Raw genomic sequence first — 22885 nt, forward strand, 5'->3', positions numbered from 1 at the left:
AAGCCAAACCGAAGTATCCCGAGGTCTTTATGTGGTCGGATAGAGAGTCCAGAATGAATTTCTGAAAACGGCGACGAAATTGTGAATTTCCAGAGCACACTTGGCAATCGAACTTTCTCAAAACACATCCGAATGACATGATTTGGATGTCAACTCAACATAGGTACTCCCAATCATCCGTAAATCGATCTAAAGTGCATTTTACTACGGATAATTCCTTTAAGAGATGTAATCCTGTGTCTTTCACTGGATCATCAGATGACCATTTCAATTTAATGTCCATGTTCAATTTCAATAATCAATGGAAAATGATGTGCATATGAAGTTGCTGAGCTGGTTACAGAATATACAAACTGGTAGTGTTGTTGACACACTAAAATGCATCTGCAAATGCAACAATGCTGCCTAAACAGATTTTACATTTCCCAAGTCAAGATGTAATCTGAAAATGATTTACCTAATAAGGAAGGACTAAGGAAGTATTGGAGCTTTTATAACAAAAAGGTGTGATATGTATGCTTTTCTCATGAATGAATAAATTAGAGTAGTATAACTTATAATTATCCGTCAGACAAACGATTCCTATCTTTAACAAATAGATGAAATATAATTTGCTTGAGAAGGGATATGGAACAATAATCATAATGCATCAAAAAAGCTGATCACCAATTGATACAAAAACAATACATAAAACAATACATGTGCATATGTAAACATATTCTTGGCATATGTAAACATATTATTTGGGATTGTCAAGATTGAACTCATTCAACTCATTTTGGAAAAACGTAACTGTTATAGTGTCAGATGTATACAGTTTACTGGACAAAATGTAAAGTTTGGCTTGCTGGTTTAAAAGCAGCAGTAAAACTAATTGTGCAGACGTGGGTACCCCCACATAGTTACACTTGAAAATGGTTATTACATTTTCAAGATTATGGTGTTCCGATGTAATGGAACTTTCAACTGCAAACCTTCATAAGGAGAAATTTTTACCAATATAGAACAGATATGGAAACAAACACTGCACTGATCGAGAAGGACTTCCTGCCTAGTCATATTAAAGGAGACACACTGTTTTTCCTTTTAAATGAGCCGTTTTGATAACAGTGTACCATTATGTTTAAAAAATAAAAACATTGCATTTGAATAGAAGCATCTTTTAAATGAGCAGGAAATGACCTCAATATCTTAACTCAAAGCATGTGCAGAACACATGGGGGCAGTGTTATCTTAGTGGTTAAGGAGCTGGGCTAGCAGGGCAGTAGCCTGAAAAGCTGTGGGTTCAATTCCCGGCTTCCCCCAGGGAGCAAGGCACTTGACCCCAAGTTGCTCCGGGGACAGTGGCCCTTGTCATATAATTGATATATGTAAGTCGCTTTGGATAGAGGCGTCTGCTAAATGAATAAATGTATCCATTCATATCTTGTAGCTGGTGTAAAACTTGCAATATAAAGTGTTACTGCACTGTTGACCAGTCATTCTAACCATTCCCATATCTTTGGGGCAGTTTGGTAATCTAAAAATACATACAATGCATACCATATGAACAAAAAATATTCAGCTAGACAAATCAGCAATTTCACCAGGCCTTGTTAACATGTCTAAGGGTCGTGTTCCCCCTATATTCACATATAAAAAGCTTGGGTGGTGGAGACAGCCATCATTTTGGAGGTAAAATGTTTGGTCTGTACCATAGATATTAGAAAGCTAGATACCGCATTGGGCTCCAGAACGTACGTAAATAGTGCCGCCATAATGGTGGAGGCAATGATCACTGGAGGCCAATGGAGAAACAGGTGTCTCTGATTGGCGGCAAGTGTTGCCCATAGACAGTAAGGTGTTCACGTATGTTCACGTATGCCACCTAATAGAACTCTAATATCTATGGTCTGTACAGCCATCATAAATCACTAGATAAGACCTATTCTCCCATGTTCCACAACCAGGTCAGCCCTACACTTACCTAGGTATTGATCACCACAAAATATTCAATGTAAAAGAATTTGAAAATATTAAATTCAACATTAACATTAAAAACAATTTAATTGTATATTTACCTTTTGCAACATTCTTGATATTTAAATCAGCTAAAGTCTTCATATGAGATAATATGCATCACATGCTTTGTTGTTAAGATGGTCTTTATTTATATTCTATGTTGTTGATATAATTTACATATACATTTTTTCCCCCATGATTTAAAAGTCCATTATAGTCCATTGTGTGGCTCATGTCTGAGTAGGGTTGCCACATGTAGAGGATTTTCCGGGATTGTTCTCTTTTTTGAGTGATAAATAATATTTATTAATAATATTTTCCGGGACACTAATTGTCCCGGTTTTTGGTGAAAACAAACTTCTGATTATACTTTCTGCTAGTTTCAAATGAAACGGCTATTCGGTTTTGTTCTTGGTTGTGTTTATCAAACATAAAATAGCCAACGTACAAGACATAAAAGGCATGCTTTTTGTTAACTGGCAGCAAAAATAGGGTTTACCTTATATTTATTGGCTACATAAATAGCTTTACTGCAAACTGCTTTTCTCTTTTTGAGAAGTTTATGTCAGTTAAGCTAAGTTAAACAGCATAATAAATTGATAAATTTTAGCATAAAAAAAAAAAAGTATATTTATTTTGGTGTGTGTGTGTGTGTGTGGGGGGGGGGGGGGTCCCGGATTTTCTCAAATCAAATGTGGCAACCCTATGTCTGAGGTAGAGGTGGGTGATGGGGAAATTGATATCAACTATTGTCATAAGTGTTTTTCATTACATTGTAATGCTTTGTTAGATCATAAAAGCAGTGAATAAAACAAAATGCCTTAAATTTGACAAATAGGTCAACAGTCAGGCTTGTTGTAACATAGTTCACGCTGCCTCATCACCTACATAAGCTTTAATAAAGTTCCATGCACATGAATGTGTTGTGATGGTAGTGTCTACATCTACATAGTTCAATATAAAACAAAATTGCATGGTATGATTTGTTTGAGATATTTTTTTTCCATACTTAATTTGGCCCCAGGACTAGCCTGGAAGGCTGCCTGAATGTCACACTCACAAAATTTGAGGGTAGGAAATTCAGTCTGGAGTCGCTTCATTGACAGGTATCTATGCAAGAAGATGTGTCTAGCCCAATGAAATCATTTGGGCAGGTTTTATACAATGATGGACAGATGCACAACAATATAGTAGTCATCTATATAACCTGAGTGCGCTTGAGTTGATTTTGTTATCACCAAAAGCGCTGCTGCCTGAGAAGCGAGATGATTAAATTCATCTATCACGCCTGATATACAAGATATTGACAGAGCAATAACTTTAAAAGACAAAAAGAAAACAGAGATTAAGGCATTTGACATCCTAAACTTTTGTGGGTGGGGTAAATTTAAACTGGCTGTCAGGCTAGGTTGATAATAATCACATGCCTATAATCACACACACATGGCTATGCCAGGGAATTCCAAGGTCACTGAGGACCCAAACTGGCCAAAGTAGTAGAACCTGAACATTGGGTGGAGGGGCTCACTGAACGCGGCATGGAACGTGTGCAGGTGTATGAGTGCATCTTGGGCGACCTTGTAGAAGGTCAACGCGCCAGCGTACCAGTCCAAACACACTCGGATCCTCCTGGAGCTTGCGGGCTCCTCACTGAGGCGAATTGGCTTTGCGTCGTGCCAGGCAGAGTAAGTCTTCACTTCGCACAACAGACACCAGGACTTCTTGGTGAAGCCAAGGCCACACTCGTCCCCCCTTCCTTTCCTGGCGATGCTTTTGTAGGCGACGCCGATTGCGGCGTACCCGCCCCACCTCACCTCCCAGCAGAAGCGGCCGTAACTCAGGCCCTCCCTGCACATCACCTGGGGCCACAAGTTGAACCTCTCGAGGTGGTCGGAATGCAACTGCTTCTTCGACATGAACGTTGCCTTAGTGTCCGCCCCAGACAGTCGGAGGTTAGGATGGGCTGTTTGTGAGTCCAATGTGAGCATGCAGGCATCTGTACCAAAACACAACAAGCACCAGCCGGCTCAGTCGCAAGATACAAAGAAACTACAACCAGGTCAATGCCACACAACAGTTGTATCCTATTAGGAAGTAATTATCCCACACAACAAGGATCCAGTCTTTTCTCAAGTGCTTCTCTCATATTTATAAACAGACTACATCACATAATATTTAATTCAGCCCTACAACTATTCGAGTTTAAGGACATCAAATTGTAACCTGACCCTAGCCAGATGAATTTCGCTCCGCCTAGCTCCACTCATCCATCTGGAACCGATCCATTGAAGTGTTGCTTCAGAAGGCTGGGCCTAATCAAAAAATGCTTGCATATGATTGAATAAGCCACTTGTCCGTCATCTATTGACGTGCTACTTCAACCACTCACATCGAAGCCAACCCGTGACGCTAATAACAGTCTCATGGTGCATTCAGAGCACCTCGGAATGACAAGGACCGCCCCCATGGCTACTTTGTTTTTCCGACAGCAAGTGTTCATGTGCTTTGCCATCGGAATGTGTGACAAACACAGATGCCACAACAAAGGTTGAAACATACACTCACTAATCCTAAACAAACAACTGTATTTGCTTAAAATATAGTGCAAGATGCTCGTGAAAGAAAGATATGAAAGATACGAACTACAACGTGACGACAAAAGTGATGACGAGCCCCTAACTGGACAACTCTGTTAGCAAAATCTAGCCCCATGACATGAATGACGCGGAATGATGATGTTTTCACTCGGAGAAAGGTTTTTCCGAAGCCCATGAACGCTAGGACACAGTCGCTTCTACGCTATGTCACATCTATGAAACTCCCGCCCTGCGTCCTGATTGGCTGAACCATAAAGTCGGTTGCAGAAATCACTCTCAATGGAAGAGGTCCCAGATGGATGTGAGTGAAGCTAGGCGGAGCTAAGCGGAACGAAATTCATCTGGCTAGGGTCAGGTTAATCAAATTGTGGTTTCTATCACTTATTTTGATTTATATGGATGTCCTGAAATATCACTACTCATGGAATGCCTCTCATCCAATCAGAAATGAATAAATAGTTTGACCAGACTTGCCTCTTGTATAATAATCACATGGCTTGCCTAGACTAGATTTAAGTAGAAAAATCTTTGGCTTGCTGCTGGTCCACACTCACCTTGAGAAGACCTTTAACCTTTGACGTGTGACCATTGCATGAGCATGTTATGTGGATGCCCACATCAGCTACTGATCAGTCAACACCCACAAAGCACAAACGTCTTAAGCAGTAAGACCTGCTTTTTAGGTAACAAAAAACTCTTTAGGGGGACTTTAAACTTACATTGGGCCACATCGCCAGTCATCCAGTCATCATCATCTGCCCTGCAGAGTAAAACAAGAATAACAACCATGCTGAGATATCCACATAGCTCACATCCATCCAAATTTAATAGAAATACTCAATTTATTCCAGTTCCCAGAAGTGACCTGTATGTGTTTTAGTGACAAACCCGGGTGAGTTACCAGTTTACAAGTGATAAACCTCCTACAACAAGAGCCCTATGGCATTGTTTTGTTAGGAGAATGAAGCCATACAACTCTTCTTTTGGGAGGTTTACCACTTACTCTGAGTTAACTTTGTATTCCATGTACGACGTGGTTTGTCACTAAACCACGTACATGGAATACCCCCCTGGAAGGAATATGGCTGGGTGGACTTACTGACGCTAACACAGCAGTTTCAAAACAGAATCCTCAGAATCGAATCAATGAGAAGACACTGGAACAACTAATATTTTGGAAAATCATTCAGTTGCATTCCTGCTCCAATATTCCAACACAGCCATCTGGCCAACAGCCAAACAACCGTTGCATCACACACATCGTCCACTGTGGTCCTCTGATGAGCGTCTGCCGTGTCGAGTGTCGACCAGCCATTAAAGTTAGAAGTGTGACAGGAAGTATGTGGGTGGGAGAGAGAGAGAGAGAGAGAGAGAGAGAGAGAGAGAGAGAGAGAGAGAGAGAGAGAGAGAGAGATCGGGAAATGACCGCATCGAACCTAGGTTCCCTGTAGCCACAGCAACCACCCTGGCAACTTACCCTTTTACTATACAGATGTCCATCATCGGATACTCTTTGGGTTCAGTCTGCAATCGGTCGACCTCGGAGCTTAGTCTTTTGCCAAGGTCATCACGGTTTATTGTATTCAGAATGTGCACTGTGACCGTTAAGGAGCCCTCGATGCCATAGATCTCCATTAAACGCTCTGCGATGTCCACACAACCATTTGGTAGCAGTTCTTCAGGGATGGGAACAAACACCTCTAGTATCCCCTCAGTCACACAAAGCCTGAACTGTTCCAGTTCCTCTATAGTTAGTTCTTCTAAAGCTTCAAAGAGACACTGTGAACACGCCAATATCTGAAATGAAGTAGTCATTAGTCAGATTAGTTTTTTTGTTGTTGTTGTTTCTTCGTTAATGGTATTAAGCATGACTTGTTGTGATACGACTTTTTCTGTCATGCAAGGGCAAAATCAGAGTGCATTCAGACCATCACTTTTGTTAACCTGGAACTCACCTTCAGTTCCACTTGAGATTTAGCCTGAGCTATGGCATCGGACTCGGCGCACCTTTTCTTATCCACCACACCGCCCTGAAGACATTTTTTGAAGGCGTGTAAAACAACATAGGACACATTTCAGAAAAACAGAAGCCAATGTTTTGGATGCATACTACAGAATGTTTTGGATGCATACTAACAACCCATTGACTGGCATTTACACCAGGAGATACACCAGTCCAGAGCCAAGAAAATCACCAGAGACCCCAGTTATCCCAACTACAGCCACCTCTTTGTGCTATGATCTGGGAAATGTTACCGCTGCCTGAAAGCCAGAGAAAAAGCTTCTATCCACATGGACTGTACCTAGACCACACAATATGACAAAACCTCAATGTCCTGTATCAGCTTTGTATCACATTTAGCATACTTACTGATATTCATTCTTCTCACAGTAACACTTCTTCTATCTTCACCCCCCACCCCCTTTGTTTATTTATTCACCCCTTGCAGACACGTGACTTAAGTCACGTGACGGTTCCATGCTGGACGGCAAAAAGATGGGAGACGGACGGCAAATTACATTATGTCATAAAGATTATGATGAACTGAACACCATTACTATAACATCTTTGTAGTTCAATGTATTGCTGTTTGGGGTCTGATAGTCAAAGAAGATGCCAGTGGTGTTGTTAGATGAAATGGGTCATGATCGCAAATGTAAAGTTATTAAAACTGGTGGTAACAGCAAGGGGAGATAACGTTACGTTAGGCTACTGTAATTAACATTATGGTAAATGAACACCCATAAGTATTTCTGGACTAAAATATTGCAAAGCGATTTGGTTACTTTATTTGTCTTGCTTTTATCAGTTGTAACATAGTCAAAACGTTAAGAATGTCATATCAGAACATGAAATAATAACTAGCTGCCACACTTAGAAGCTAGCTATTCTATCGTAACACCCCCAATTATCACCACTTTTGTTCAGAAATTCTAAAACTATGTTTTTTAACACTTCAAAATAACATTTACTAAATGAACCTTACATTTTTCAGTAGCCATAGTTGTGTAGATTTGAACAAAATCTGGTTTGGTTCTTAACGGGAGCATTTACTGCCTGAAATATCCGATTTTGTTTACCACGCTCGGAGTTAGTGCTGGCCTGATGGGTCGCCTATTTACACCGTTTCAACGGCACACAGACGGTTAGACCGAGAATTCTCGTCGTGAAATTAAAATTCCACTGGAGCTCCAAGCGGTTGTGTACACACAGCCTTACAACACTGTTTACAGCTCCTCGAGTCACGGTAAAATGTCATTTTTGGTACATAGCTAATTTAGATACACCTATGTTGTGCGTGGTTGCGTTTCTATAGGAGTCCGCTGTCTTGGTTTGTATAGAAATGGATATTAAGTGACACAAACACGCAAGACGGTGGAAATACGGGACCGGTGGAAATAAGGGGAGTTATCGATACGAGTAATAGCTAATAACATTTATCGTAGCTCATAGTGCTAGGGCTAATGTAACTCGTCAGTTTGTACGTTGCCCAGCGAATAAACTTACTTCTTACATGTCTTAAGTTAAAGAATTGAAAGAAATAGGAAATTAAAAAAAAACTTGAACGGTATTATCTGTTTACATTCAGATCTTGCCAAAGACTTTGCCTAAGTGCTATCTGCCGTCCTGTTCAGAGTCTATGGTTGCTATAGCAACCGCTGCTGTGCTTCATACACTGAGGAGATAAGCATGCAATTGTGGTTGAAATACTCCCGAAACACAAAGAAAACAAACCAAAATATATCTATGCAAGAACATGGGATGTTGTTGTATTCCAAACAATAAGCCAACAGTCGTGGAAGGGCATTACTACGGTTAAATCTCACTATAATCTCCTAGCTGTGCGATATGTCCCATTTACAACCCATTGATTTGATTCGTGTTCTTGCCGTCCACTAGGCTATTTTGCTGTGGCGCGAACAAAACGTGACGTCACTTGCAAGGGGCGAATACAAGTCAGAAGACTAAGCATTTCACTACATATTGTACTTTGTATAAATGTATGTGACAAATAAAAATAACTTGACTGATGTGTAAACACCAGAGCAGGGAAGGTCTATTCATCTCATACAACTTCGAAAGAGCATTTTCTGCAGCTGTTCCTGTTCCAGCTGTTCCAGCATCCTGCTCACTATAGCTTTGACCTTTGACAGTGACAAACTGAGTAATAGAAACCTCCTGGCGATAAAAACGAAAAGACTTGCCAGCACTAGGAAGCAAGCTAAACGTAAGAGGAAGACGTGGGGCAATGAGAACGCTAGCCTGGCCACACCCCCCTAATCACGAAGTCGAACACTACGTCTTGGTAAAAAAAAAAACTTCACGTAGCCGCCTGCAGCCGTCTTAAGATGCATAACTTGATTATTTATAAGATTCTGATTTTCAACCCGGTATTGTGCGTCATGGCTGAAAATCAGAATCTCAGAAATAATCACGTTATGCAGTCAGACTGCTGCAGCCCCTATTGTTTTTGAACAGGTTAATTGCGATTCAGGGTGGAAATGTTTCCATTTACCTTCTGCCAAGCTGGAGTTGATCCATCATCACTGTCAACTCGTAGACCAAGCGACACTCGAGGAATCAACCTCAGTTCTGTACCCTTCTGTTTTCTAGGATCTCTTCTCACAACAGTCTTGTTTGTCGACAGGAGCCCCGTCACAGAAAACCAGTACTAAACAGAAAGATTGTGACTGTGGTTAATCCTTATGAAAATCTTTCATTTAAGATCAATGAGGGTTCGTTCACTTTCACTGTCAGTAGAATAATGTGTCGTTAACGTTTGCAGAAGAGAAAGGCGAGTAAAACATTAGCACTAGCATGCTATCTGAGCGAGTGCACAGGTTCACTGAACGTGTTATTGTGTTCGAATTAGGTTATGACGTTGGCTTTCTACTGTATGAGATCCAAACCTAATTAAGCACAAAACGTTGTCGTAAGCAGAAGTTTGTTATGATTGCGCAGCTCAACATTACGCTCAATGTCACTCACCTTCATCATGAACCACAAAAGCTTGCTTTGAATCTAGCGGGCGGCGTGGTGGTATTTGGGCATGCGTGCACGAAATGGAATGTGAACGAGAAGGTGGAGTCTGTGGTGTATGCAGAGGCTCTATCTTTTACCTAGGTCGTACAGTCTTTGCCCCATCTCTCTTTCCATAGGGGAAAAAATACTATTTTTTTACAGTCTATGGAATAAACAAGTTAAAATCCAAAAGACATGCCCTGCACAGTATTAAACATAGAGTTGTATTAGTGCGTTTTTTCCCCCCCAAAAACGTGTGATGTCATTGTTTGTGTTAATATGAAAGAATTTGAAAGTAGCATCACTAGTATCTCTTAACAATAGGACAGGGAACAAATTAAATGTCAATGTATCCTTTATTTTGAAGCCAGTGTAAATAACATGAGGTAGTACACACTGCAAACCATTCTAACCATTAAGTACTTTCAGATCATACTGGTAATGCAATAAGTGTTAAATAAATTCAATAAAAATAAGAAATTGTATACAAACATATATAGCTGCCTACAGATATGACCAATTTCACCAGGTCTTGCAAAATGTTTGTGACTATTGTAGGAGTCCTCCCCTTGGGTACGATATCCACACGCAAAATACAGTCATCTGGTCTGGAAGCTGAAGGATTGGTTCGTACATCATCACAGTATTATTTTTCTCAGAAGACTTATTCTGCCACTACCATTCACACATCTGAGTATTCATCTCAACATAATATTACATAATATTAATACTATTAATACAGGGCTTAAAGAAATTAACATTTCTGTGCCTGAAGCCATCAGATATATTAGTCTAATTGCATTTTTGGAAATCTAAAGTTAACCAACTCACGCCTGAACACTTTAATAAGCCATGTTAACTTATTCTGCCATGGATCACTACAATTCACACATGTGAGTGTTCATCTTGACATAATATTGTCCCAGTCCAACATTATCAACCATCTGACCATCAGCTTGGTGTGCGCTGGGCTTTAATGTTCACGCATGCACTATCCATATTCCATATATGTGATGGGATCTGCGAAAAACCATCACATGGTGACATTTCACCAATTTATGTTTCTGATACCATCCTTGCAACAGCCAGGATTTTTACTAGAGGATGGTTTTCAGAATGTCGCTAAGGGACGGTCTCCAGGATGTTGCTAGGATGGTATCAGAATTTGGTGAAATTTCACCAGAGAGGGTTGAAACGGAGCAGCAATCAAGGATTTTTGATTTCACCATGTGATGGGTTTTCCCAGGTCACCTATTTAAAAAAGTTAAATATAAATACTAGTCTCATGGCATGACTTGGCGTATTGCTATTCTATTTGTTTTGGTAAGAAGGCCACTGACGAGCCAAACTTGCCAAAGTAGTAGAATCTGAACGTTGGGTAGACCGGCTCACTGAACATGGCACGATATGTGTGCAGGTGTATCAGTGTGTCTTGGACGACCTTGTAGAAGGTCAAGGCACCGGCTTGCCAGTCCAGACACACTCGGATCCTCCTGGAGTGACCCGGCTGCTCAGTAATGGAGGTTCGGTAGTTGTTATGCCAGGCAAAGTACCTCTTCTCTTCACACAGCAAGCTCCAGGACTTCTTGGTGAAGCCAAGACCGCAGTCCACATCCTTTCCTTTCCTGGAGATGCTTTTATAGGCGACGCCAATGGCGGCATACCTGTCCCATCTCACCTCCCAACAGAAACGGCCGTCACTCAGGCCCTCTCTGCACAACACCTGTGGCCACATGTCAAATCTCTCGGGGTGGTCAGGGTGCGGCTGCGCGTCCGACTCAAACACTGCCTTGGTGTTCGCCTCAGACAGACTGATGTGTGGGTGTACGGTGTGCAAGTCCAAGGTGAGCTTGCAGGAGTCTGTGCCAAACACATTAGATACAGATTTGGTTATTGGAGCAAGTGGCTCAATCGTAAGATATGGACAAACCATGTTGAGGACAGTTCCACACACCAGTTGTACCCAGTCATATATTAGGATACTTGCTAATTTTGTAAATATATAAATATACTACATCAATGACTTAAATTGTTGGGCATGCGCAAATTTAAGAGAGAATACAGTACAGGACACTGAGCTCAGTCATTATTCATCACAATAAAGTAGACTGTTACTGTTAAAGGCAAATAATCAACGTTGTGAAGCTTATCATCACTGGTCACACTTAGAAAACATGTTTTAGCATAATCTTACAGGCAGACTACTTCAGACACGTAACTGAAGCGTTCCGTTAAATAATTTAGAAGAACCAGTCTAATTTTTCCTATTGTATGCGTCTCCATCACGTTTGGCGTAGGTAGTTCTATTTATAGTAAAAGGTAATTGTTGCAGCAAACGCTCAGTGATCCACACCTAACTTCATAAAACGACTTCACAATTGTGGCCACTGTGTAGGCAGAACATGCAATTTTAGGTGCCCACATCCAACTCCTGATCCTGTCTACTGTCTCAACACCAACAAAGCACATACATTTTCAACTTACATTGAGCCACATCACCAGTCATCCAGGCCAATTCATCATGGGCTGTCCTGCAGAGCAAAACAAGAAAAATAAACCAGGCTGTGATATACCAGTGTTTCCCATACATTGACTTATTTGTGGCGGCCCACCACAATATCAACATTGACCACCACACAATGATTTTCCATGTCGTACTATTTAAATTGGATGGAATTAGTTCATTGTAGAGCTATGTGCACCTTTGCGCAGCCTCCCCTTGTCGCTCAACAAACCTACCTGCAAGTAAAAAAAAAAAAAAAAAAAAGTCCTGCAGTTGTTGACAAAGGCGACTGGCTAAACCGCTTAAATCTGCATCATAACCACGCTGCGCTAATTTGTTAAAAACTGTTGCATTCAAGTTATTTCTGCAAATCTACCACTACAGATATAATTCAATTCTGTGGGAAACACTGTATACCGATAGCTCAAATAAGTCCACAGAGAATAGAAATGCTTAATTCGTTCCAGCTCCCAGAAGTGGCTTGGAAGGAGACCAGCGGTCAACATCTAGAATGTGGCTGGGTGGACTGACTTGATAATGTTGACTATGTTCAATGCACACCATATTCCGGTTTTATTCGGAATATTGACAATATTTTGATTAAATTATGATAAGATGTGAAACAATAGCAGCTCTATTCTGGCCAAATTCACCTATCTTGCGGTCATGAACGAAATTCAGGGACAGAGCTGATTAACATGTAAACGGGAATATTCCGTTTCTGCTACACCTGGACACATCTTATTCTGACATTGCCAAAACCAGAATATGGTCCTTAATTTGAATATAGTGTGCATGGAATCGTAGTCAATAATTGGCACTGCATCTGTGATGAATGATATCATAAGATTGAACAGTGGACATCTAGAATGTTTTTGGGCTCTCAGAACTGAATCAATGAGAAGTCACTGGACCAACTATTAAATACCAATATTCTAGCCTGGGAAAATCCAAATTTATTCACAAAGTGAATAGAGTCTGGTGACTCATGATTGGGATTTGTTTCCAACACTTGCATCGCAATGGGCAACAACTTTGAAATGATTGGTCCATCCTTACAAATCACATTAATCAAAGATTCTCAATGTTATTTCCTACTTCGTCTAAACTTTACAAACTGACAATAAACAGCATCAACAGTCAGGAAACAATGTACATGGGTCTAACTTTGCTGTAAATAAAAAAAAAAATCTGCATTTTTCCAACAGCATTTTTTGATGTTTGCAGGTGTTGCTGTTACTGTTTATTGAATACGTTTCGGTTTTGTCCTCCCCTCTCGTCGCTGATTGGCCTGACATTTTTCTTGTCTGAGGGAAACGGTTATGAACTATGGTGTTCTAGACTAGATCTCCCTGAAAGAAGATCTAAATGGGCGGGGCCAGGCTACTAATATTCCACATCACATTTGAATGCTGTTTTCTGGCCATACAACTGCAGCATCACACAAAGCATTTTAGCACATTGGCGCCTAATAGTGTTTATAGATTAGACAAGATTAGATTCAACTTCATTGTGCCTTGTGTGAGTACAACAAAATGCAGTTATCGTCTAGACAAAAGCTCAAAAGAAGCAGTAAAAAGGTAGTGCAGTATAAACAGTACATCACAGCACAGTGTAGACAGTATACAGTTAAGCAAGTGGTATGGGGTTTACAGTAAGAATATGTGCAGTTTTTTAACAGTAACAATATAAGAGCAAAATAAATATGGATGTGCAGTATGAACAATATGTACAGATATGTGCAGTGTTTTTACAGTCTATGGTATTAACAGTAACATTATAAGAGTGTGGTGGAAAGCCACATAACCTTTATGTGGTGTAAAAGCTTTAACACATGAAAACTTACCGCTCAACTTTGATATCCGACTCAGAAAGTAGTGTTTGTGTTGATACGTCAGAGAAAGGCACTGAATATGCTGATAGCTGAAATGAAGTAGCAACCAGATTGTTATGTTGCTTTTTCATTAATGCCATCAAACCTATCTTGTTGTAGTCTCTAATCTAACTTCTAATCTAATATCTAGTCTATGCAAGTGAGCAAAATCAGAATACAACGTTTCTAAAAAACGTTTGGGACACTGTGTAAAATGTAAATAAAAACAGAATGTGATAATCTGAAAGTGATGTAAAACCATAGTAGCAAAAAGAGTCCATGTCATGGACAAAATATCAAATGCTCAAATGCTACCCCCCCAAAAATATATGCTCATTTTGAATTTGATGCCAGCAACACGATTCACGATTCGGGGGGGGGGGACACTGAAATTCCTGTTTCAACAATTCAAAAATATATGGTTTACATGTTTTAAAAAAACATTCCAAAGCATTCCATTCTGTTTTGTTCGCATTCTACACAGCATCCGTCCCAATTTCATTCAGATCACTTGCATCACAGATTGTAATCTGTAGATTATGATCACCAAAAAACAGCCTGGAACTTACCTCTGGTTGCTCCTTCTTGATATCAGGCTGAGTGACATCCCACTCAGCGTGTCTTTTATTAGCCACTTCTTTCTTTTTCTCCACACCACCCTAAAGACATTGCACAGAAGTCACCGATGGCATTACATCAACTTCTAAATGAATAACGCCTGGGCATGTCAAAATGGCTACTGTGAAAAAAGGTCCATTGGGATCCATCCATGGTCCATTTTGTGTCATTTTGATAAACAAATAAATAATACAGTGTTTCTCAAATTGTGATCCGGGGACCACTGGTGGTCCGCAAGCTATCCCAAGTGGTCCGTGAGTAAACGTGGTAAAATATAATATAGAGGAGTTTTTTGCAATATTGAACCAACTTAAATGATGTAAATGTAAATCCAAACAGTTCTGCAACACTGCCTATGTAAGCTAGGCCAGTTTAAATCATCTGACACAAGCAAGGTGCAAATACAATAACAGGGCTCTCAAGTGTCACGCATTGAGCGTGACAGTCACTCATTTCAGTCTTTTGTCACGCTCTCCCACCACACATTGTATTTCTCACGCAGAAAAACTATTTATATATTTAATATGCTGCGGCAGCGCCCAAAATGTCTCTGGCCACGCTGCTCTCACTATGGAACCGGCAGGAATCAAGCGCGTCTCCCCTGGAGTTGAGCCTGCCACTTATCAGCCAATCAAAAATAACGAGAGGGGCTACACAATAGCCAATCAGAAAATAACTATTGTATCTGGGTAAGATTTAACGCAACAACCAATGAAAAACGCGTATCCTGGAATTGTTGAACGTGAATTATTGAACGTGAACCTGTTACCTACTTCTTCCAAGTTTCGTTCACCTTGGAGCTTCGAGCATCAGTTCATGGTTTCAGCACAGAGTAAGTCATCTTTTAATGTTACAACAAATCCACAACTTGTTTGACACAAACAATGACAACGTGACTGCTGCTATAGAGAATGTTTCCCAGATAATTAGCATCAGTTGTTCATGACTGTCTGTAACTTAGCCAACAGTTTCACAGCCTGTTCATTGACAACACTTGCTCAGAACAAGTAGCCTATGCCTAGTCATACTTTCGTTCACACGATGACTGACATATTGTCACATTCTAAACATCTCTCTCTCCAAATAGGCTTAATCATTTTATTAACACTAAACAAATTAAAGTGTATTGCATAGCCTATTGTTATAGGTCACTTTTAAAATCACGTCATATTATATAATTATATCCTGGCCATAGATGCATTAATCATTGCATCTGTATTCAAAAATGTCGGGTAAAAAGCAATTAAGCATCCTCTCATTCACCCTGAGAGGAAAGCCCCCTAAAAAGGTCCAGGTTAGTGGATGCTCAGAGGAAAGGTGGTGAAAAGGCCCATTATTGAATTGTCAGTGCCATGTGTCAAATCATTTCTTTTGCAAATCTGAGCAATTATAAATTGTACTTTTGCCCCATTTTGACTTAGGAGGGCATTGCTCCTACATACTTTAGCCAATAATCAAACGTCTGCTCTCTTTTGGAAAGCTGAGACACTGTTGGAAAACTATTAGAATAACTGTGTGATGTACTGTCACAAAGGCTAGATTATTCTTTTATTTTTCTACCGGATAACAAGCATCTTTGAACTGACCACATTTCAGCCCTCTAGGTCTTGACTTGATATGACTTGAGTCCTAGCATTAGGTCTTGTCATGCTGTGTGCAAAAGTAGATCAATATAGAATGACAACATGAGTACTTTAGACCATTATTTGCCAAGGTATGCTCATGCATTTGGTAAAATGCCCTATGAAAACTCCCCATAGGACTTTGGGTTATCCAAAATGCATACTGGCAATCAATTGATTGTCGACGGGGAATGTCACTCTTGCCTGTCCTCAAAACTTGAGAGCCCTGCAATAAGCAAAGTACTGTAATATACTTTTGAAATAGGTCTACTGTTTTTTTTTTTATTGGTCCTTCACTTCACTTTTAAACAATGGTTTAAGTGGTCCTTGGTCTGAAAAAGTTTGAGAAACACTCTATTATACTTTTCGAGACGCTAAAGAGACCCAAAAGTCAAGATTGCAGCGCGCCTTATGTTGACATTTGCAGGAACTTTGGGTAATGTAGGAAAAGATGTGAAACAGGAAGCTAGCGGGAGATTTTGTTGTTAGACAGCGCAGCGATACTTCATCTATGTAAAAACGTAAAACCATAGACAGTAAAAGAAAAAAAAAACGCACATCAGTCAGTTTGAACAGTTTCACTATGATTTAGGGTGGGGTTTCCGTTTAACTTACTTTCTGCCAAGTTGGCGTTACCAATTTGTTTCCACCGCCGATTTCACCAAGCACTGCTCGTGGACGCAACATTCTGTTTTCTTTCTTCATTTCTGTTTTTCAGCAGCCTTGTGAGCGACATGTTGTTCCAGGTAACGTTCACGTTTGGGTGATTAACGTTAACGTGTTAAAGTAAGGGGGGAATAAGAGGGGAAACACGTTAGCTAAGTAGATTCTAGGCTAAACTACGCGCTAGCACAGATGTGTTTGTCTGAAGTTGGCTGTGGTAGGCTATTGAAGTTAAAGTGTCTAATAATAAATTAAATTAATAACATGAGACGTTATATCGCAGACGTGTGTGTAGGCCTAGTGCTATACACATCACCGCTCTAAAGTTACAAGATAGCTTACTTACCTTCACGTTGATGAAATCATAGACCGATAGAACACAAAGTGACTTAGTTTGATCTGGCGCGCTTGTCTGATGCTTGTGCGCATGCGTAGTCTCTTTGGTTGCCAGACCACTTTGTAGGAAGTCCGTCTAGATCAGTGGTTCTCAAACTTTTTCTTTCATTCCCCACTTTGATCAAGGGGGCATTTTTGAGCCCCACCTGTCCATCATCGCTCTAAGAAAGTGTTAGATCAAGCTTAAAATGGTCAAATTTATTTATTTAGAAATAAGTTCTAAATATATCCTCTTCAGCAGAGTTAAAATCAGCTGGTGCTGCAGATATAATAAATAAATAGCCTAGCCTACATAATGTGCCACTGTAAATTAAACACACATATTTCTGTTTTCCAGCAACATATTAGCCAGCACAGGCCAATATTTTACAGCATTGTACAATATGGTATAATCAATGAAATAGCCTACAAACATGCTGCATTAAATGGATCCATAATCCAGTCATACTGAGCACTGCTGGTTGGGAAATATTTTTGAAATAAACTTTGCAGGGATGTGATGTAGGCCTACTGTTTAAAACATGGGATCACAAGAGGCTCCCGAATCACACGTTTCAGCGATTTCACTCAGATTGTCAAAGCCTTAATCTAATTTTAGCAGATTCACCAAAAACCAAAAATTCACCAAAAAACTTGAGGTAGCCTATGGGACAGGCGCCTTGATCGCGACAGTATTAAGGCATTAATACTGTCGCGATCAAGGCGCCTGTCCCATACCTCAAGTTTTTTGGTGAATGCAGTAATCTGCTAGGTGAGGTAGGTGCTTGTCTTTGCCTTGTAACTGGAGATTTAACTCATTGAGCTTTCCAAATATATCGCTAAAATAGGCCAGCTTCATCAAGAACTATTCATTAGTGAACGTGCTTGCAGATTCGTATGCGCTCTTCCTCCAAGAAGAGGCGACATGGAGCTCAAACATGCGCGACAGCACTTCACCTCGGGAAAGCCACCTTGCCTCGGAACAGTAGCCTAGGCTACAGCTGTGCTCCCATCTCCTCGCAAAGTGCGGAGAACAGACGCGCTTTTAAGGGCCGGGTCTTGATGAAATTCACTACTCTCACAACCTTGTTCAAAATCTCATTCAGGACTAAGCTGCCTTGACACGAGCGCTTCCCTATGAATAACACAGTGCATCCATTGCACATCGGGTGCTACCTAGGCCTAGGCTACAGATCAAAAAATAAAATAAAAAAAAAACTCCTGTTTTTCACATCAGTTCACGCCCCACCTGTTATGTCTCCGCGACCCATAGTGAGTCGCGCCACAGTTTGAGAAACGCTGGTCTAGATAGATAGATAGATAGATACTTTATTGATCCCCAGGGGAAATTCAAGAAATTCTGGCTTCTGCCAGCCAAGATAATCAGTAATTTAGCGTATTTTAGCCACAGGAATTTTATGATTTTTTTTTTTTTTTTAATTTACGTATTGTATTTTGACATTTTGACGTTAGTCTATTTGACATTAAGATTTCATATGCCCCAATATGATTTTGTTGACATTTTGCTAGGCCTAACCAGAGATGGTTGATAAAGTTTTGAAAATGGATACATATTCGATTTGACATTATTTATAGGCTACACACGATCTTTAGCCTATCATGTGCCCCAAAATCTGATTTTGTTGAAATTTTGCTAGGCCTAACTTTGACACTTTCGATCTGCCAGTGCCATCTTTAGGCTATACATATTGTGCTGGATTAAATCACCTAGTGTCCTTGATGGCAAAGATAACCTACACAGATGTTTGTTTTACAGCAGGATGAACCATATTAATTGGATATTTTTCGAGCAATGGATATTTAATATTATTATTTCCCATGGCAGTATGACAAACCAATCCCTTACCTAACCTTGTAGGCCTACACGAAACCTACATCGGCCTATAAGCTAAATGATTAGGCCTATGAGACCCCTTAACGGCAACGTCTGCACTACAGTATTTGTTTTAATACGGATTTTAGGAACAAATCCATTCTGCGTCCACAAAGACGTTTCCGTTTCAAAGTAGGTTATACCACTCATTGAAAATGGCATCATAACCCACACCCTACAAGTTGCCGCATCATTTAGGCTATTTACCGGTACATTTATATTTATTCATTTAGCAGACACTTTTATCCAAAGTCACTTACAGAAATGAGGACTTAAAAGGGCACTGAATAACCCTATTCACCTCCTGGAGAAATGTCAAGGCCCGTGCAGGTTGCCCCGTTCAACTCTAATTTGAAGGACAGACACAAATACTACTCAAAGAATCGTCTAAGATAACAAAAAACACCATTGTCCTTGTCATTGTCATTCTGTAAACAAGCAAGCAATGTTTTCAGTTATAGCTAGGGTTAGAGGATAGATTCCCTGAGGGGTCAGAGATTTGTCATGATAATCAGTGATATGTTAACCGATGTAATAAGCAACAAGAGACCACAGGAGTTTTAAAGCTCCTTGCTCACTGATTCAACAATCATTCACTGATTCATAACCTACATGGATCATTACCAGTCGGCAATGATGAAAATTGTATAGGGAGCTACAGCCTGAGGGTGAGGTATGTGTAGTGTGTGTGTGTGTGTGTGTGTATGTCCAGATAGGGACAACACAGTTTGTGTTGTTTCCAACACATTGGTACTGATTAAAGCATAACCACTTACTGGACCAGAACTAAATGTGCCTGCGTGCGTCTGTGTGTCTGTGTGTGTTTATGTGTGTTCTGACTGCTCTCTTTTAGTGCCTCAAATTGGCTACTGTAATCTCAGTCTCTGAACCTATCCACAAACATACACACACAGTGACACATTTCTTAGGAGAAAAGAAAAACCTACTTCTGATGTTATCAGTTTCATTGTCCTGCGTTTTGTGTTGACACTTAGCTGTCACTTAGTTGTTACCATCCACTCTGTTCACTATGGTAACCCTTCTATATGTTGGTAAAGTCTAAACATCGTGTTGTTATGGAGTCACTCCCAAAATCTCTCTTTTATGAGAATGTTTTTACTTTGCCTCCAGATTTGCTCTTGGGTTTTTATAATAATGTCTAGTGGTGCTACACTTAAACATGAATTGAACTCGGTTCATTCATGTGTCCCATATCTATAATTAATTAATACAGCATTGGCTAAGACAATCTCCACAGTCTCTGCACACTACACTGCAGTTAAGGCAAGTGTTTTTGAACTCATTGTTTCTGGGCAACCTGGTCTGCAACTGTTCTGGGGGCAATTAAGTATATATATTTCAGTGTGATAGCAAGTGTATAGCATAATGATTGTGTTAAATTTTTCATATAATGCTAAAGTTTTAAAGCAGACGAGAGGATGAATTAGGCGTATATCCAAAAAATGTGTTGCTTGGAAAAATGGCGTATATCCAAAAGGCGTATATCCAAAAAATGTGCTCTTGGAAACGGGGGAAAGACGAGGAATTATTCAAAGATGGAGAGCAATCCAGGCACACCAAGCTGGGTGAGGGTGAGGAAGGATGTGTTTAAAAAGCCCATAGAGCCCTCAAGAGCTGTAACATTATTTGTAACCTTTCCTCTCTTAAGTATGCCTTCGGAAAAAGTGTAGCTGTCTCTTCAAGGCTCCCTGGCCTTGGGAATCTATGCCCTGCATGCCTCCCACTGTTGATTTGTCTTTGACAGCCTCCGATGACCTTGTGCGCTTCACAGGGTTTGCACTACATTGAGCTAGTTGTATGTCAAGTGTGAATTCAGAGAGGAATGTGTGTGTGTGTGTGTGTGTGTGTGTGTGTGTGATTCGGGTGTGGGTCTGGGATCTCTCTCTCTCTCTCTCTCTCTCTCTCTCTCTCTCTCTCTCTGTCTCTCCTTATATATACAGGAAGAATGTGAGTTTCCTAGGATTGTGACCTGTGTGTGTGTGTGTGTGTGTGAGAGAGAGAGAGAGGGGGGGGGGGTGTTGAGGGGGTTGTTATTAGCTTGAGAGGTGAGCAATGATTGGAGGAGGAGGAAGGTCCAGTCTGGTAGTATTGGAGGGAGCAGACGGACGCCCATTCCTTACTCCACATATCCCCAAAAAGCTACTGACCCTTGGACATCACTGGATCTAACTTGTTCTCTCATTTCAACAGTCACAAGGTGTTCAGTAACACAGTCTTCAGTCTTAACAATGGGAGGAGGTAAAAATGATCTTTCTTTCTTTCTTGTTCTCTCTGTATAATTTCTTCCTGTGTTTGAAATTGTGTGTAACATTATTTGAAAGCCTTTTCCTCTTTTCTTGTTTTCATTTCTGCTTTATTTGCCACATAATGCAGTTTGTGTTCAGCTTTTTTTTCTGTACATGTTTCTATCAGTGGACTTTGTTAATATGAAAATGTCTCACATTGTGTTGTCCTATCCAGTGGGCAAATTTATCATAACAATGGTAACCTCATTTCTTTGTGGAGGGTGTCTGATTTCTCTAAATGTCAGCTTCAAAGAACTGTAATTTACTAGGCATGTTCTCACCCCATTCAGCTCGAGATCCAGATGCTGACTTTCAGTATGGTGAGTTCTTCTCATAACTTAATTATGCATTTACCATGTGCAGCTTATAACCTGAACAATTATATAAATGATTTTGGTAAATAATATGCCTTGCGATGGGAGCCACTTGTAATTATTAACTTGTAGCCTAATGGATGAAGCTGATTCTTTTTACCACCATTAAATATTATATACTGTAATTATATAAATGTTTATGATTTACAACATCTGTTTATGATATAACATCTGTAGATTGTGCTTCATTTTGGACCGCTTTGGACCATGCAAATCCTACAGGCTCTTCTGTTGTGAATGTTTGTGTGTGCGTGCGTGCATGCGTGTGTGTGTGTGTGTGTGTGTGTTTGTGCGTATCTGTATGGATGAACATGTGTTTCTTTCTTTCCTAAGATTATGAGCTGATAAGAAGAGGAGGGTTGATATTTGCAGCTGTACTTTTTGTTCTAGGCATTGCCATCATTTTCAGTGAGTATCTATACAAAATGTGTGTCTGTGTAAATGTGCTACAATTAACAACAGAAAGTACATTGCCTTTAATGACCAATTACATGATCAAATCATGTTCACACAAATTGTGTACACCAGGCCATGGCCAGGCGGTAATAGTAGGCAACAAACAAAAATAATTGGTGATGTAATTTTCAACACTGTGTGTCTCCATTTCTCTGTTCCAATATAGGTAAAAAACTCAGCTGTGGGAAAAAGGGAAGGTAAGTTTAAAAAGCTTATACTATTCTGTGTGTGTGTGTGTCTATGTCTATGTGTTTGTGTGTATTTGTGTGTCTGAGAGAGAGAGAGAGAGAGTCACATAATTTTATATCTGTTTTACCAGGTCACCTGTCAAAGAAGGAGACTTTTGATATTTGGTGAAGATGGCACGGAGGAATTCACAGAAACCAGCTAACTTCTGTACAATTACAAATATATAAACGATAAGATGGATATCCCTGATGATTTTTTTAAATTGAAATTTGATTTATATCCCATTTAAAGATGTACATCCCAAAGATGTTTTAAAAATAGTGGAAATGTGGCATGCAATACCTGTTTTTCCCACAGGGAGGAGCAACTAAACAGATCATTGTGACATTTT

At 40.1% G+C, this 22885-nt stretch overlaps 2 protein-coding genes and 1 long non-coding RNA gene across 3 annotated transcripts; 1 reads left to right on the forward strand and 2 right to left on the reverse strand.

Moving 5' to 3' along the window:
* Positions 1-2789: 2789 nt before the first annotated feature.
* LOC121708790 (E3 ubiquitin-protein ligase TRIM41-like) lies at positions 2790-9639 on the reverse strand. Its single transcript, XM_042091687.1, has 6 exons — positions 9589-9639; positions 9116-9271; positions 6554-6628; positions 6076-6395; positions 5318-5358; positions 2790-3997 (listed from the first exon to the last, which is right to left on the reverse strand). The coding sequence occupies exons 1-6, from the start codon at positions 9595-9597 to the stop codon at positions 3435-3437; spliced, it is 1164 nt and encodes a 387-aa protein (XP_041947621.1). The 5' UTR covers positions 9598-9639; the 3' UTR covers positions 2790-3434.
* Positions 9640-9958: 319 nt separating this feature from the next.
* LOC121708797 (stonustoxin subunit beta-like) lies at positions 9959-16959 on the reverse strand. The gene is made up of 5 exons (XM_042091704.1): positions 16853-16959; positions 14567-14656; positions 13971-14047; positions 12106-12152; positions 9959-11481 (listed from the first exon to the last, which is right to left on the reverse strand). The coding sequence occupies exons 1-5, from the start codon at positions 16940-16942 to the stop codon at positions 10928-10930; spliced, it is 858 nt and encodes a 285-aa protein (XP_041947638.1). The 5' UTR covers positions 16943-16959; the 3' UTR covers positions 9959-10927.
* On the forward strand, positions 16851-22259 carry LOC121708809. Its single transcript, XR_006031761.1, has 4 exons — positions 16851-16983; positions 21381-21428; positions 21766-21795; positions 22183-22259. It is a non-coding gene; the product is annotated as an uncharacterized LOC121708809 (long non-coding RNA).
* Positions 22260-22885: the final 626 nt, after the last annotated feature.

The sequence above is a fragment of the Alosa sapidissima genome, chromosome 5, assembly GCF_018492685.1.
Source record: "Alosa sapidissima isolate fAloSap1 chromosome 5, fAloSap1.pri, whole genome shotgun sequence".
NCBI lineage: Eukaryota > Metazoa > Chordata > Actinopteri > Clupeiformes > Clupeidae > Alosa > Alosa sapidissima.